At 71.7% G+C, this 16096-nt stretch overlaps 2 protein-coding genes across 8 annotated transcripts in view; both read right to left on the reverse strand.

The window, feature by feature from the left end:
* Positions 1-284, reverse strand: part of MINK1 (misshapen like kinase 1) — a 24839-nt gene extending 24555 nt beyond the window's left edge. For all 7 annotated transcript variants that reach the window (XM_044417195.1, XM_044417192.1, XM_044417198.1 and 4 more), the window contains exon 1: positions 64-284. In XM_044417195.1, the coding sequence (XP_044273130.1) occupies positions 64-120 (57 nt within the window). In that variant the 5' untranslated portion in view covers positions 121-284. The remainder of the gene's footprint in view (positions 1-63) is intronic.
* An 828-nt stretch (positions 285-1112) lies between these two features.
* The window catches only part of PLD2 (phospholipase D2), a 15286-nt gene continuing 302 nt past the window's right edge, over positions 1113-16096 (reverse strand). The window contains exons 2-23 of the mRNA XM_044417150.1: positions 15332-15474; positions 13801-13897; positions 13441-13506; positions 13221-13279; positions 12631-12723; positions 12410-12562; positions 11808-11957; positions 11641-11724; positions 11344-11422; positions 11141-11251; positions 9343-9522; positions 8939-9062; positions 8735-8853; positions 7651-7764; positions 7360-7464; positions 6961-7049; positions 6418-6531; positions 6076-6125; positions 5666-5800; positions 5418-5571; positions 4936-5053; positions 1113-2316 (exon numbers count right to left, since the gene is read on the reverse strand). Coding sequence (XP_044273085.1) covers positions 2092-2316; positions 4936-5053; positions 5418-5571; positions 5666-5800; positions 6076-6125; positions 6418-6531; positions 6961-7049; positions 7360-7464; positions 7651-7764; positions 8735-8853; positions 8939-9062; positions 9343-9522; positions 11141-11251; positions 11344-11422; positions 11641-11724; positions 11808-11957; positions 12410-12562; positions 12631-12723; positions 13221-13279; positions 13441-13506; positions 13801-13897; positions 15332-15474 — 2562 coding nt within the window. The 3' untranslated portion in view covers positions 1113-2091. The remainder of the gene's footprint in view (positions 2317-4935; positions 5054-5417; positions 5572-5665; positions 5801-6075; positions 6126-6417; positions 6532-6960; positions 7050-7359; positions 7465-7650; positions 7765-8734; positions 8854-8938; positions 9063-9342; positions 9523-11140; positions 11252-11343; positions 11423-11640; positions 11725-11807; positions 11958-12409; positions 12563-12630; positions 12724-13220; positions 13280-13440; positions 13507-13800; positions 13898-15331; positions 15475-16096) is intronic.

Consider the following 16096-nt stretch of genomic DNA (forward strand, 5'->3'; position numbering starts at 1 on the left):
GGGGGGGGCCGCGCCGGGCCCCCCACCCCGCCACCGCCGACCCTTGGCCTTTGCCCCGCTCACCCTGAGGGCGGAGAGGTCGATGTCGTCGAGGCTGCGGGCGGGGGCCGGGTCGGCCATGGCGGGGGCGAGGCGCGGCGCCGCTGTCCGCTCACTGCTGCGGCCCCATCGAGGCGGCTGCCGCTGCGGCTCCGCTCCGCTCGGCTCCGGGCCGGACGCCGCTCCTCCTCCGTCGCGCACCGCTCGCTCCCGCTGACCGACTGACTGACAGGCGCCCGGGAGGACAGCGCCGCCGCACTGCGCAGGCGCCGGAGCCCAGTGGGCGTGGCCGAAAGAGCGCAGGCGTGCGGACGGAAAGCCTGGCAAGCCCCTGCGCATGCTCTGCGGCGGAGAGCGGGGCCCTTCCGCGCAGGCGCCCAGGCGGATAATTGCCCTCGTGAGCCGGAAGAGGCGGCAGTCCCGGCTCGTGGCCAGAGGGAGCGCTCTCGCCATTGGCCGTCGGGGGGCAGGAACTGCGTCACAGCGGCGGGAGCGAATGAACCTCTGCGTCGCTCAAAGCAGGCGCAGAGGAGAAGCGTGGCGGAAGTTGGGGGAACCGCGGGGCAGCCCGTCAGGGTCCGCAGCGGGCGCAGCCGAGGGAGGCGTGGCGGAAGTGGGGCCGCCGGCGAGCCTTGCCGCGGCTCGGCGCCTCCGCGTGTGCCGACGGCGAGAGGCCGCGGTGGCGGCCGCGGGATCCCGCTCGGCCCACCCGGGCGAGGCGCGGCTGCCGCGGGCTCGCTCCCTCCCCTGCCGGCGCCCGCTTCTCGGGGCGAGGAAAGGCGCTGCCCCCGCGCCGCGCCGCAGCAGCCCCTCCGGTCCGCGCCCCCCACCCCGTCCCCGGCAGCGCAGCCGGACGCGCCCTCCCGGGGGCTCGCCCTCAGCGGGGTCCCTGCGGCTCCCGGTCTCGGGCTGCCCCCGCCGGATGCCGGTGCGCCCCTAGCCGGGGGGGGGGGCGCGTCAGAGCGTCCCCCGAGCTGCCCGGCCAGCCACCACTCGCGCACCGGCCCTGAAGCCGGACCCCCCCGCCCCTCTCTCTTCAAACCGGGACCCGCAGAAAGGAAGCTCACACGGGAGAGGAGGGCGTTGGAGGTTTATTGGAGATGCCGCTAAGTCGACTGCCCCGACCGAACCCCCGGGGTACAGTCCGGGGTGCTGTTTGCTGCCCTCTCCCACCGTGGCGAGAGTCAGCAGGCGTTCGAGCCCGGAAAGGGGGCAGAATAGAGCAGCTGCATCCCACGGAAATGGGGGTAGGGGGGAGGCCCCGCTGGAATACTGGTCTGGATCAGCACCATGACACTGGAAGGAAGAGTGGAGTGGAGGCCCCCAGTTTGCACAGCACCCCTGTGGCCTGCCCCACTGCCTTTCAGCCATGCCACGAGAGTACGTGGTGAGGTTACCAAGAATTTGTCCGTGGCACCTGCTCTGAGAAGTATGTGATTCCTTCTGGGAGAGCCACAGGAAAGTAAAGCGGTTTGAACTCTGTTAAAAGCATGGTGTAGATGTCGCTTAATACAGCACTGCAGCAAAACAGGTTCAGATGCTGCTGGGAGCCGTGGGTCTGGATGCGGAGCTGCTTCCCGTGGAGCACTTGGGAGACCAGCAAGGAGGGCTGCTGGTCTGAGCCGCAGGGTGTAGATGGAGGAAAGTGGGCAGCCCAGTGGCTTCCTAGCCTGCCCACCCAAACCTCTTGGAATGGCTGGAAAAGATGCTGGGCTGGTGCTGCCAGTCCTGAAGGAAGTGCGGGGCGGGCCAGCCTGCCCCCCAGAGGGACCGAGGCGCAGGGTGGGCCGGTGGCAGAGAAGCACTAGCGAGGCTGGAATGTGGCTTGCCCCTGCTGGTCTTGACGGAAGCTGGATGGCCAAGGTCTCTTGGGAGGGTGGGAGCCGTCGCAGAGGGCTGCCCCGAAGGCAGGGCTCCTCGGGAGCAGCCCAGAGGAGGGCCAGCAGAGGAGAGGCTGCGCCCAGCGGCCCCCCAGCGGTGCAGAAGGCAAGCTGCCCTGCCGGAGCCCCCGTCCCGCTGCTTCGGCTTCCCCTGGGCTCCTCCGGCAGGGCGTCAGGTCCACACTTCCACGGGGATCATGCCCTCCTTGCTGTTGAGCGGGGGCAGGAGATACTCCTCGGCCAGGAACTCGAGTGGGAACTGAACCAGGTAGCCCCGCACATTTTGGAGGTGCTCACGGGCCACGCTGGGGCTGGCTGAGGCCAGGTTCTCCACGCTGACGTAGTCCCGCAGGGCCCGGCTGGACTGCACAGCATCCGTTGGAAGGCACCGGAAGACCTGCCCCAATTGGTACAGGGATAAAAGGGGAAACCGGGCTGTTAGATGGCTCCACTCTCATAAGGGACCTGTGTGCTTCTCTTGCGAGTTTATTCGGGGCTTGCTGGCTTTTCCCACTTTGGCAGAGTTCATGCAGCAAAGAGAACATTGCACGGCAGCCGGTGGGCAGGGAGGTGCCCTGGTGGCACAGGCCGGGAGAGGAGGTGCTCTCCTGCTCCCCAAAAGGATGCGGGAGACTGCGCTCAGGAGTGCAGCCCCCAAGGAGGGCGCTGGCCGGCCGCCAGCCTCTCCTTCCTTCAAGCCCCTTGTCCATTAGTGCGGGAGTGAGAAGGGCCCAGGCCGCTCATCCCGGAACACACACCGCCGGCCGTTTGAGGGGCTGCGCTCAGCAGACACAGACTGGCCTCTCCTGCCCTGTACGACTCTTTCCACCTAACAGGGAGGGGGTATCCAGCTGGATCTGGAAGGACGTCGACCCCTCGCCAGAGAGGGAGTGCTGCCAGCCTCAGCACTCGTGGGAGCGGGGGCCTGGTGGGGGGCCCCTCCTCGCTGGAGGCTCCTGGACACTGGGCAGCACCCGAGGCCTCCCTCTGAGCGCCCCCTCCCAGGGAAGCTGGCAGGGTGGCAGCGAGAGACATGGCCTTCTCCGCAGCGGCCCCTCAGTTCTGAAAGGATCTCCCCTCTGAGGCCGCCTGGACCAACTCCGTCATCTGCCTGGCATCGAGTTAACCTGTCCTCTCCTCCCAGGCACTGAATTTAATAGGCTGAATTAAGGCTGTTTTTAATAGCTCTAGTTTGCCCTAAAATTGTATGCACTATTCAGCTGTTATTAAATCTCGTGCACTACAGGAATTGTGCTGTTTTTATTGGCTCCGTGGTCTGTTTTTAGGACTGCTGCCAGCTGCCCACAGAGCTTGGCTAGTGGGCAGCGCTGGCAGGAGAGGGGACTGAGCTGCTCCCGAGCAGCCCAGCCAGGGCCAGGCCTCACTGCCGGCGGCTGCAGGGCAGGGTGCTGCCGCGTGCGGTTGCCAGCCCCTCCTGGCCATCTCGCGTGGAGCTGCTGGCATGGCCCTGAGGCCGTCCAGCTTCTGGCTTGGGGTGGAGCTGCGGGGTGACCCTCGCGGGTGGGTGCGCAGCCCCCTTGGTTCACATGGGCCTCCGGGGGGGGTGTGATCTACTGCAGCCCCGTCTGGAGAAGGGCTTTGGGCGGGGAGCTAGAGGCGCTGCAGCCATTCCAACCTGCTGGGCCAGTTGCGGACGGTGGCGCTGGGCACGCGGGCTGGCTCTGCGTCTCGGCGGCCGGCCCGGGGCTCCGGGGGGCTCTGACCTGCCCCACGCCGCTCAACAGGAGGCTGCGGGGGAAGGCACCGGGGCAGTGACCGATGTGCCAGCAGGCCCCTCTTGCCTTTCCAGCCGATCCAGGTGAGGCAGGGCCTGGGCACCGTCATGGGCCGGACGAGGGCACTACCGAGAGGCACTCCAGGGAAGGCGTGGGCACGGCAGGGAGGCTTGCCTGCCTGGCCAGTGGCGCTCGGCCCGCCCTGGGGGTTCCACGTCCCCCGGAGGCTCCGTTCGCGGCTGGGGATCCTCGGGGCCGGCACTGTCACGGGAGGCGCCCTGGGTCAGCTTGGCAGCAGGTCCAGTCGGCATTCTGATCGGGAGAGCGGTAGCCCAGCTGCAGCTGCCCCTGCCCTGGTAGCCCCTGGCTGGGTTGCCGCAACGGGTCACGTACGGGGTCGCCTCTTACAACGCGCCAGGGGGTTCGGCGGGTTCACGACAGGGCAGCGTGGCCGCCCGCGCAATCACCCACCTGCACCCGCACCCGCACCGGTGCACGTCCAGGCCCACTGCAGAGCTCGGGCCAGGGCAGCCCCAGGGTCGTCTCCTCCCCAGGCCCAGAGAGTCCTCGGTGGTCCCCTGGAAGCCCCAGCGAGGGGTGCGGAGTGCGGGGCTCCTCGGTGGCGGCACCTTGGCTGCACCACAAGCTCCCCACAGAGGCGCCCCCAAGCGCTTCCCATCGAGTCTTGGAGTTTGGCTCTCTGTGTCTGCAGTGCGGGCAGTTTTACTCTGGCCTTTCCTCCTTTCTGTTCTATCGTGCAGCTTTCAGCTTTTGCAGAGTGTCTGTTATGATCTGAGGGGCTGCGAACGGCCAGGAGTGCTGGCCGTGGGGCGGGACGGAGAGGGAGCAGCCGAGCGGCCGGAAAGGCAGAGATGGCCGTGCCGGGCACCGCCGTCACGCTCTGAGAACTGCTCCGGTGCAAGCGAGGCCCCTCGCAGCATCCCGGCCCCTGGCGCCCCCCAGGCCGACACCTGAACCGCAGGGCTCGAGGGGGCCCGGGGATCCATCCGCTCAGCTGGGGCGCACGGGGTGACCTCGGCCAGCCCCTCCCTCTCTGCCAAGCCCGCCTTGCAGGGCTGAGGGGCGCAGGAAGCACAGTGGGGGGCTGCATAAGCCCCCGGGGGTCCCCACCAGAGGGAAAGAGGTGAGCAGTGGGGGCAACGTGGCAGTTGCGGGGGCGAGAGGAGAGGGTCTGAGCACCGGCCGCGTCAGGGGAGGCGGGTGCTCCCGTCCCACGTGCCTGACGCCCCCCGCCCACGCCAAACGCGGCCACCCCACACCTGCTCGTAGATGCTGGTGTTGGCCTGGGCCCGGGCCTGCCACGTTCCGTGGAAGAAGCGGTCGCTGATTGGGTCTTGAAGGTCGATGTCGAGCTCAGAGGTCACCCCCAAAATGCACCTGCGGGACCATTCAAGGACGGCACGTTTCAGCTCGTGGGGAAGGGGAGCGGCTTCGGCCCTGGCCGTTCCGTGCTGCTCTGCAGTGGGAAGGGGCCACCCGCACCCCCTGTGACGGGAGGCTCGCCCGAGGCCGAGGCCTGCCAGGAAAGCCGGCGCTCCGCCTCACGCCCGCGGCTGTGCCCCCAAGGCCTAATGAGGGAGCCCCCCCGTCCCGGCAGAGGGCCAGCAGCACCCTCTGAGCCCTCCAGGGCCACTCGGATGGGGGCGATGGGCTTGGAGCCCCGGCTCACACCCGGGCGGCCCCCTCTGGCACCGTGGCCCCGATCCTGCCGCACGGCCACCGCCCCCCCGCCCCCACCCACCTGAAGCAGTCGAGGCGCAGCCCCAGAGCGAAGCGCCCGGCCTGGTACTCCTGGCCCCCCATGACGGACGGCACGCACTCCGAGTCCTCCACCAGCACGGCCAGCTCGCTGTCGCGCTGGCCCAGCAGGCTGCGGTCGTTGAGGTTGGCAGACCCTGGTAGGGGAGAGGCCGGGTCAGGCGCTGCGGGGCCCCCGGGGCATCCCCACGCCCGGCCCTCACCGGGGCCCCCCCCACGCCCGGCCCTCACCGACGATGGCGCGCCGGTCGTCCGCGAGGAGCAGCTTGCTGTGCACGTAGACGAGCTCCGTGTGGAGCCGGCCCTGCAGCTCGCCGTGGGTCCTCAGCCCGCAGAAGGAGACGTAGCTCTTCCAGGCCTCCCCCACTGGGGCAGAGAAGGGGCGCAGGTGAGGGGGCGGGGGGCGTCTCCACCCCTGCCCCCCGGCCGTGCTGGGCCGCCCCCGGCTCCCCCAGGGCGCGTGGAGCTGCGAGGGAGAAGCAGCCCGCAGGGAGTGCCCCCGAGGCCGTGCAGAGTGCCTGGCTCAGGGCGGAGCGTCCCCCAGCCAGCCCCCCGCCCCCACCGCCAGCAGAGCCCCCCCGCATGCGGGGGCAGAGCCCGCTGGCCAGAGGGGGCTGGACCCCCACGGCCCCGACACGCACTGGCGGCTCTCAGGCGGCTGACGATGGAGGCCTCTCCGCGGCAGATGGTCCTGTGGGGGGAGAGCGGGGGTCACTCGGCCTGCCTCCCCACCCCGGCCCGGGGGAGGCGGCTGCCCCCCGCCCCTCGGGGGGTCGAGGCGCCGGCTGGGCCCCCCCTTTGGGGCAGGGAAGTGCATCTGCGGGGGCAGGACAGGACAGGACAGGAAGCCCCGCTGGCCGGGCTGCTCCCTGCGCTCGGCGCCTGCTCCCCGCGAGGAGCGCGAGCCCCCCGCCGGCCCCCAGTCCCCCCCCGCCCCGCGCCCCCGCGGGACCCCCCCGCCGCGCCCCCGCACGGCCACCCACCGGTAGGTGAAGTGCAGGATGGCCTGGATGGCGTGGCAGCCGCCCTGCGCGATGTCGCCCTCGAAGCCGGGCAGCAGCGGGAGCAGCACGAACACGCGGAACGGCCGCTGGGCGCTGCGGGAGGGAGCCTCCGGTGAGCGGGCCGGCCGGGGGCGCTTCCCGGCACGCCCCGGGCCCCCCCGCGCCATGGCCAGAGTGCCCCGAGCACGTGCAGAGGACCCGTCGGTGGTCGAGGCTCGCTGAGCGGAACGCGCGTCCCCCGAGCCCGTCGTGAGGGGCCCCTTCCCGGGCGCCCCGGCAGGGCCTTCCGGGGCCGCCGTTGCCGATCCCGGCCGAGGGGGGCAGCCCACAGCCGGTGCCCAGGACCCCCCAACCGGAAGCGCCGCCTCTTCCCAGGGCAACCCCAACGGCCGGCCAGTCAGTGCTGTGGGCACCCCGGAGGACGTGGGGGAATGTCCCTCAGAGTTGAGGGGTTGCCCCGGGCATGCACAGAGAGGCTCCCCCCGCCCCGGCGAGCCGCCCCGGCCGCCCCGAAGCACCGACCTGTGGGCCCGCAGCACCCGCTCCACAATGGCGTCCCCCACAGTGTTGAGCACGGAGCGCCCGTCAGCACAGCTGATGAAGAACTGGTTCTGGGCAGGGAGAGGGGGGCCGTGGGCCGGGCGCCCCGTGGCACAGCGGCCCGCGGGGCTCCCGGCGCGGCTTCCCAGGCCTTCGCCCCACAGCCGCACCGCAGGAGCATGGCTGCGCTCGGAGCAAACCGTTTGGCGGCAGGAAAACAGCCCCGTCGGAAAGAAGGTGCCCCCGTGGGCACGCAGAGCGCTCTTGGCACCCCGCTTCAGAGCGGCCACCCTGTTCGGGGCCGGGCCGTCGCCCCCGCGGTGCCTCCCGTGGCAGAGACCAGCCGCTGCTCAGCACCGCCCCCGCCCCCCGCCTGCTCACCTCGATGTACAGGTAGTGCTGGCTCTCCCGGATGACGCTCAGGTAGGCGTTGTAGATGGAGCACTCGTGCAGGCCGGCCGACCAGCGGTCCACCGAACGCAGCACCTGGCGGGGCAGGCGGCGTCCGTTCTGAAAAGGTCCCGGCCTCCGGCGGACCCGGGGAGGAGCCGGGAGCCCGTGGCGGGGGTGGCCTTCTGGGGGGCGAAGCCAGCCCCCGCACCCCCTGCCCGCCGGTGACGCTTCCCGGGCTCTGCCGCCGTGGGGCCCCCCGCCGGCCCCCCCGGCACTCACCTGGACGTCAGCCGCGTGTGCCCCGGGCACGGTGAAGGGCAGGGGCAGGGCGGCCCGGGGGGACTTGGGCAGCAGGCAGGGGTACTCGGGCCCCTTGTACTTGGCCTTGGTGGTCTGGAAGCAGAGCGGGGGGGAGTGCCGAGTCTCGTTGGCAGGTGGCGCAGGAAGGCGCCTGCCCCGGCCCATCGTCCTCTGCTGGCACAGCCGTGCTGCCTTGCAAGGACCGGGCTGGGGTCCAGCCCCTCCGGAGCCCCCCAGGCTAAGTGCGGGGAGGCAGCCGGCGCTCAGCCTCTGGTCGGGGTCCCTCCGCCTGCCCCCAGGCTCGCCTCACATGACGCAAGCGGGCAAGCAGAGGAGGGGGGCCGGGTGGCCGGGGGCCAGTGCCTGCATGCCCACCGCCACTTCGGCCTGGGGTGTTGCACGGGGCCAGAGGCTGTAGCGCCCCCCCCCCCCTGAATTTCACGAAAGCGTGCGAATCGGCTGCTGGTGCACGAATGGGCCGTGCAGGGCCGGTGTGGCAGACAGACCCCTCGGTGTGGCCGGCCCTCCTCTCCAGCGGGCCACCCCAGGAAGGGACGGGCGCTCACAGGGGCAGCAGAGGCCCCAGAGACCCCGGAGGGGGGAGGCCAAAGTGCCGAGGGACGGAAAACCCACGGCTGCCCCCCCAGGCCCCCGGCTCCACCGCCGCCCCTCGCGGGGTGCAACGCAAGCCCCGGAGCTGGGAGCCCCGGTTCGCAGCCTTCCCCGTCCCCGTCCCCTTCTCACTCTGCCCGAAATGCCGGATGGGGGCCGAGCGAGCAGCTGCGAAAGACTTTGCCCGGGTTCCCACAGCGACACCCGCCCAAAACCTCCCCGCGGCCACGCTAGACGCACAGCAGACTCCCCTGCCGGCCTCCTCTTTCCGAAGGCAAGCCGATCGCTGCCGGGCGCTGCTTTTCCGTGGACACGTGCAAACCGACTCGGGGGCAGCAAGACCCCTGGCCAGGCGTCCGGAGACCCCCCGCTTCCAGCCCGCTGGCACGGGGAGGGGCAAGGGGCGCCCAGCCCTGTGAGCCGCCCGCTCCCCGGCCGCCCCGGGACTCACCTTGGTGAAGTTCCAGCGCTGGATGAAGTGCCGGGCCACGTCTCGGGCAGCCACACCGTGCACGCCCACGGCCACGTCCCGCCAGGGCATCCGGGGCGTCTGGCGCCTGTCGATGAAGTCTGGCCAGCCAGGGGAGCGGGGTCAGCGGGCACGGGGGGCCGGGCAGAGCGCCCCCCGGCCCCGGCCCCCCGGCCCCGCGCTCACCCTCGAAGGGCTTGTCCAGCTGCACCCAGTCCTTGGCGATGAGGTTGCTGTAGTCCTTGCCCAGCCAGAGCAGCCGGTTCCCAGCCAGCTCCGCGGGGGCCTCTGCCTCCGCCTCCGCCCCGCCCTGGGGGAGAGCCGTGGTCAGCCCGGCTGCGGCCTTCGCGGCTGGGGGGGGGGAGGGCGCGTTGGGCAGCGGGGCAGCACGGCCGGGAGGCGCCCGGCGGGACGGCTGCGCGGGGCCCCGACGGCCTCGCCTGGGGCCGGATGCCCCGTGGCCCTGCGGCTGGGGCCGCTGCGAGCTGCCACCGCCAGGAGGAAGCCGCTCGGGGGCGGACGGGGTGCGGACGCCGCTCGGGGGCGGAAGAGGCGGCGGCGGCGGCCTTGAGCCGGGGGCCGGGCCGTACCTCGCGGCCGGGCCCAGCGGCCCCGTCCAGGTCTGCGATGCGGTACTCGTGCGTGTCCCAGCGCCCGTAGGCCAGGTCCAGCCCGCCCAGGAAGGCCACGGACTGGTCCACCACCACCAGCTTTTCGTGGTGGGCCCACAGGAAGACGATGGAGGAGATGTGGTCCGGGTGGCGCATGACCTGTGGGAGGAAAGGGCCAGAGGCCCCAGTGCCAGCGTGCCTCGGGCGGCCCACGCACGCGCCTGCGCCCAGCAGCTCCTGCATCCCCCGGGTCGCCCGGGCAGCACGTGGGCAGCAGGCCCCACTCCCACGGGGCCGGGTGCTGGTCCGCAGGCCCCCGTCCCGGCTTTCAGCTGCTCCGCCCTCCCCTCCCCTCCCCTCCCCTCCCCTCCCCCCGCGCTGGGGGTTCAGGCCGGCTCAGCCGCCCCGGCGTCCTCCTGGGTCTCGCAGGGCCCACGTGGGCCGGCGGTTCCAGCTAGCGGCCCGGTCGGAGGACTCAGCCGCGTCCGCCCTCAGAGGAAGAAGAAGAGGAGGCGAGTGAGGCAGCCGCGAGCAGCAGAGAAGCGAGAAGTGGCGCCCGGAGCTGAGGCCGAAGAGGGGGATCCGGAGGGGAGGAAGACGCGGCAGGAGCTCCCAGAGAAGGGAGACAGGAGCAGCAGCGCGAGGAGACCCTCCGCATCCGTGGAAGCCGCAGAGCTGCTGTGGGCCGCTCGAGGCCAGGGCCAGAGGGCAGCCCGCCGTGGAGGAGCGGCCGGCTAAGCCGAACGGGGGGCTGGAGGCCTAGCTGGCCCCCCGAGAGGTCGACCAAGACCCGGTGGGACGACTCCCGTGGCTGGACTGCAGCAGGCGAAGGAGAGACCCTGAAGAAGAGCAGAAGCAAGAGAGGGGGCAGAGTCGCTCTGCGTGCCCGAGACGCAGCTCCGCACAGAAATGCCGGGGGACGAGCTCAGCGGCCCCCGCGGGGGCGCCCGGGGTGGTCTAAGCGGGCAAGGAGGGAGAGGAGCAGGCTGCCGTCCTCGGGGGGGCCTGTGGTTTCCCCGGTGTCTTTTGGGAGACCAGTTCTGCCAGCAAGCCCCTCCGAGTCACACGGCTCCCTCCTGCAGCAAGTGGGGGAAGGACCAAGGTGGACTGGATCCTTGACCTGCCGCGAGCCGGTGGACAGAGCGGCGGCCGCGGGACTCCGGGGAGAGTGACCCTGCCACGCCCCGTCTTGAGCATCACCGAGCAAAAGCCACGTGGGGCCAAGCCGGCCCTGGGTTTCAGGAAAGCCCATCCTCGTGGGCGCAGAGCAACGGGAAGCCCAGTCCCGGGGCAAGGGGCTCTGCGGAGAACGGGAGCCCAGCTCAGAGGGGATTTCGAGGAAGGAATCCTGAGGGCGCGATCACAAGCGCTTCCGGCAGGGAGGAGGGGCAGGCGGCACCGGGACAAGCCCGCGTGGCCGAGCTGAGCCGGAAGTGAGGGGCGTGCGGGGGCGGGAAGGCGGCAGGTCGCCGGAAGCGAGGCCGGGAAGGGGTCACCGGCTGAGGCGAGGAGGGGGCCGAGGCTGGAGGGATCGGCGCAGCAGCAAAGGAAAGGACAGAGGAGAGGAAGGCGCTCGGCGACTGAGGGCGGGCGGCGGGTTGAGAGTGCCCCGATGCCAAAGTGCCCCGAGAGGGGGCGATGGCAGGGAGGTCCGGGGGGCTGCTCTTTTCTGCCATGGCCAGGAGGGGCACGGGGACCGGGCAGGCAGCGCATGGTGGTGTTCAGCAGGCCGGGGAGGGGGGCGCCGGGCGGCCCCGCCGGGGGGACGGGCCGTTACCCTGATGTTGGGGTGCAGCAGCAGGAGGGCCCGCTTGCTGTAGTCGCTGTTGATGCCCAGGGCCAGCCCCACCTCCTTGTACAGCAGCACGCAGACGCGCACGCCCTGCTCCTGCGGGAGGAAGCAGAGGCCGTCAGTGCCGGGGGTCCCTGCTCGCCCCCTGGCCCCCCGCCCCCCGCCCCCACTCCCGGCCGGGGGCTCACCGCCTTGTGCTTCAGGATGAGGTCCAGCCGCCACTCGTCCGACTGGGCCGGGCGCTTCAGGTAGACCTCGGGGCTCAGCCTGCAGGGCGCAAGGAGAGGCGTCACAGCCCCGGGCCACGTCCCCGCAGCCCTGGCGCCCGAGGGCCCTCCCCCCGCGTCATCCTCGCCCCCCCCCGCGGGGCAGGGCTGCGGCCCGGGGGCCATAGGGTCACCCCCCCGGCGTGGGCTGCGGGGCAGCGTCCCATGGGGAGGCCGGGGCCCAGGGCACCTCTTCCCCCGTGGGGCCCCTGAGCGCACCACCAGTCCGTGATGAAGATCTCCTCCCGGGCTTGTGCGAGCGCATCGGCCACGGCGGCGAAGTATCCGGCCCCGTTGACAAACCTGGGAGGCGTGGAGAAGGTGAGGGAGCGGGGGGGGGGGCGGACACCCCCCAGAGCCCCCCCCGGTCCCAGGACGCTGCTCACCAGCAGGCGGGGGTCTCCTTCCGGACCGGCACGAACGCCCCGTGCCGGTGGGTCTGCAGGAACTCCTTCCCGCGACTCTCGGCAAGCTCGCCGATCTCCTGGCCCCACCAGCGGGCCTGCCGGTAGCTGCTGCACTTCAGGATGAGAGACCTGGGGGCGAGGGGGGGCTGGGCAGGGGTCCTCCGTGGCTCCCGCCTGCCCCCCCACCCACCTGCTGTCCTGCCCCGTTTTGCCCCAGGGCTGCGCCGCTGCAGCTCTTCCCCCGCGAGCCCCGGGGCAGGTGGGGAGGCGCACCTCCTGGTTCTCCGTGGGGTGGGAGAGGCGGGGCGAGGGCCTGCGAGGCCAGCCCCCCCAGGGCAAGCGACCTTCCATGGTGAGCAAGGGGCGGCCCCCAGCACAGCCCCCCTTTCACCAGCGCTGGCCCGATCCCCCGAGCGCCGCAGTCCTTCGTCTGGCCTGCACTGCCGCTCAGGCTCCCGGGAGGCCGCCGACGGGGGACTCTCGCCCCTCGCCAGACACGCCGGCCCCACACGGACCCCCGCTCTGCCTGGCCGAGCCCCGCAGCCCCCCCAGACGCGGGGAGGGGGCCGGGAGCTGCTCACCTGCAGGTGTTGTCCACGCGCACCCCGTACTTGGCCTCGGTGGTCTTCTTGCCCACCTGCACGCAGAAGCCCGGGTCAAAGAGCAGCACGAAGGAGATGACGCCCGACTCCGGCTTCAGGTAGAGCAGGAACGAGTCCTTGACCACCAGCCACCTGGGGGGAGAGGCCAGTGAGGGGGGCCCGCCAGCGTGTCCCCCCCCCCCGGCCCCGCCAGGACTCACCTCTTGGACCAGCGGTAGCAGACCTGGTGGCGCCCGGCGCAGTTCAGGCCCTGGATGCGGTGGCCGCCGGAGCGCTTCAGCACCAGGCCCTCCCTGAGACGGCAGAGACAGCGGAGCCCCGTTGGCCGTATGGGGCTCAGGGTCCCGGGGCGTGGCCCCCGCAGCCCCCGTGGCCAGGTGTGGGGGGCGCCTGGCGGAGGGGCCCAAGCAGGGCAGCGCACCCAGCAGGCCAGGCTCCCGCCTGAGGAAGGGGCAGCTCTGTTCTGGGGGGGCCAACTGCATGCACCTGGCCCGGGAGGGGGGTTCAGGGAGCCCCCCGGCAGAAGCCACCACTCGGCCACGGGCCCCGACCCTCGGCCTGGCCTGCCTCGCAGGGCGCTTCTGGCGGGGCAGGCACGCCAGGGCACGCGCCCCTGGGGGACCCCGGGGCTGCAGAGGCGCCTGGGCCACTTCCGCAGGTCCGCCCGCCTGGGCACCCGGGGTGCCACTCAGGGGGCAGAGGGGCCCCTGAGGCCGTCCTGGGAGTGGGGGCAGGGCCAAGCGTGGGGGCCCCCATCCTCCCGCCCCACGCCGGGGGGCGCCTCACTCACAGGCCCTTCGCTCCCAGGTCCCGAATGAAGGAGAGCCGGCTCACGTCCAGGAACTCCGCCTGCCGGCCAGAGAGGAGGGGGAACGCGCGTCGGTGCCGGGCGAGGGGCAAAGACTGCCGTAAGGCAGCCACCGGCGGAGCGGAGAGCCGAGCGCTGGCCTCCCGCCCTCCTGCCGGCCCCCCCCCCGAGAAGGGGCCCGCGTGGCACGGGGGCAGGTTACCATCGCGCGGTAGTCGCGGTAAAAGCTCATCTCCAGCAGGGTGTTGAGGTATCCCTCCAGGTACTTCTGCGGGGAAGAGCCCAGGCGAGCGCTGAGCATGCGTGGGGAGACCCCGCCCACGTGGTCCCCCCGCCGCCGGGCCCCGGTCCCTTCATTGCCCCCCCGCAAAACACGAGCAGCCGGGGCGACTGCAGGGCTCCCGTGGCCAGCCGGCCCGGCCTGACCCAGCCCGCATCCCTTGGCTGCCGAAGGGCGGCACTGAGGCCCCGTGCCGGAGCAGGCGGAGCGCCCAGGGGGCCGGGCTGCCCTCCCCAGCCCCCCCCCCCAGCAGCGGGCGCTGCGGCCCCATGCCAGTCGCACCTGCTTGCTGGACGGACGCCGGGAAGCCTCGCCCCCGTGGGGCAGTGCAGGCAGCTCCCGGGCTGCCGCTTCCAAGCGGGGACCCTGGAGGGCGAGCCTGCGCGTGAGAGCGGGGGTCAGGCGGAGGCAGACGAGGCCCCCGCAGCCCCGGGGGAACGCCGCCATCCCACAGCCGTGCTTGCGCCCACCCTCCCGCCATCCGGAGCGATGCCGAAGCGCCCCGGCAGCAAGCCCTCGGGCCCTCGGCCGAGCCTGCCTCCCCCTGCTTGGGGGGCACACGGCGAAGGAAGGGGGCACGCCAGCGCCTCAGCGGGGGCCTGTGGAGGAAGCCAGCCGCCCTCTGCGGCCTCGGGGCAGGCCTGGGGGTCCTGCATCAGCTCCCACCCAGACGGGGGGCAGCCCAGGCCGGTCCGGAGGGGCGGCCAGCCGAAGGGTGCTTTGGGCCGCTGCAGCCGGACCGGCCAGGCGCCGAGTCCGCGAGGGGGCAGAGGCGCCGAGTCCAGGCGAGCGGTCCAGGACCGTGGCGGAACGGCGCAGTCCCCGCAAGTGGCCCAACGCCCTTCGGACGCTTCCTTCCGGGCTGGCAGGAGGGCCTCTGGGGGCAAACCCAGTCCGTGCTGGGCAAGCTGGGCCTCGGCAGGAAGCCCGCCTTGTTCGTGAGCGTTACTCCCCGGCAGAAAAGCAAGCGCCCGTGTCTGGGGGCAGTGCAGACGTGCTTCTGGATCCAGGCCGGGGCCTGAGTGTGCCAGTTTCCAGAGCGGCCAGGCGCCCAGAGCAGCAGCCCCGGCCAGGGAGTGCTCTCCCGGCTAGGCGGACACCCCGCGCGGCACCCAGCCCGGCCCATCGCGGTGTCCCGACTGGGGCTGCCTCCGGGGGAATCCGCCAGCGAGAGCACCTGCAGCTCCGGCCCGGGGCGGAGGCGTTTGGACCTGGAGCACCAGTGTCCTCCCCTCCCCGAACGCCGGCACGCTGCTTTCCGCAAGGCGGAGCGCCTCAGCCCCGATGGGTGCCTGGCGACCCCTGTGCATCCGTTTGCAGCGCTCGGCTAAATGGCGGAGGCCCCGTGGCACACCGGCCATGGCGGGGGGAGCGTGGGAGCCCCCGCGGCCACGAGGGCATCAGAACGACGGGGCCCCAGCGCCGGGCTTGGCTACCACTTCCAATTCCACTTAGAAGGAGAGGAGCCCTCGGGATGGGGGGGGGGGGAGAAGCTGCGTGCTGCAGCCTGCCTCCATCTGTTGGACTCCAACCCCCAGCAGCAGGGCCAATCACCCGGTCAGCTAAGGATGATGGGAGATGTAGTCCGACACAGCTGGGGGCGTCTGACTGGGGAAGGGGTAGGATGCCGTGAGCACATCGACCTGGCTCAGGTGGGCGCCCTTCTGTTCGGTCACACGGGGCGTGCATGGACCCTGCCGCACTTTCCTGCGGAGCGGCTTCCCGGCCCAGCGTGCAAAGGCCCCCCCGGCCGCAGGGCCCAGCCCCGGCCCCTCCACCCGGCCTCAGCTACCCTCGCCCTGTTGCCTCTCACCGCGTCAAGGGGAGGAAATGCGCGAGGAACTGGTGCTTCAGCAGCTCCCGGTGCAGCTCCTGGAAGTGCTTGAACTTCTTCTTGATGGCCCAGGTGAACTCGCCGTGCGTCAGCCGCAAGGAATACACGGTGTTTGGCCGCACCTGCTGGGGAGAGCGCTCCGGCTGCTATGACCACTGCCCACGGCCCTTTGGGGCCACACGAGGCTGTCCAGCCCGCTCCAGGTGCATGGCACCCGGCCTCACAGTCCCCCAAGGCAGCCCAGAGAAACAGAAACTGAGTGGGTCAGAGGGGCCTCCCGGGCCATCTAGTCTGACCCCGGCTCCAGCCGGCTCCGCTCACGACATGCCCACCATGTGCATGCCCAGCCTTTCCTTAAACACCCTCACCAATGGGGCCTCAGCCACCTCCTGGGGAAGCCCATTCCACACCCTTGGGGTCCTGACTGTCCTGAAGTGCTTCCTGGCATCCCAGTTGAACCTGGGTTCCCTGAGCTTTGCTCCGTGGGAGCGCGTCCTGCCTTCCTCTGCAGGGGAGAACAGGTCTCTACCCACCTCCATGTGACACCCCCTCACATGCCTGTATGTCGCCCACAGATCCCCTCTGAGTCTCCTCCAGGCTGAAGAGACCCAGTTCCCTCCGTCCCACCTCATACGGCTTTCCCTGCAAACCGGCCACCAACCTTGTGGCCCTTCGCTGCACTGACTCCAACCTTGCTATGTCCCTCTTGTAATGGGCACACCAGTCATAGAGTGGCAGTAATCC

Source organism: Varanus komodoensis, unplaced genomic scaffold, assembly GCF_004798865.1.
Source record: "Varanus komodoensis strain SLA01 unplaced genomic scaffold, ASM479886v1 scaffold87, whole genome shotgun sequence".
Classification (NCBI taxonomy): domain Eukaryota; kingdom Metazoa; phylum Chordata; class Lepidosauria; order Squamata; family Varanidae; genus Varanus; species Varanus komodoensis.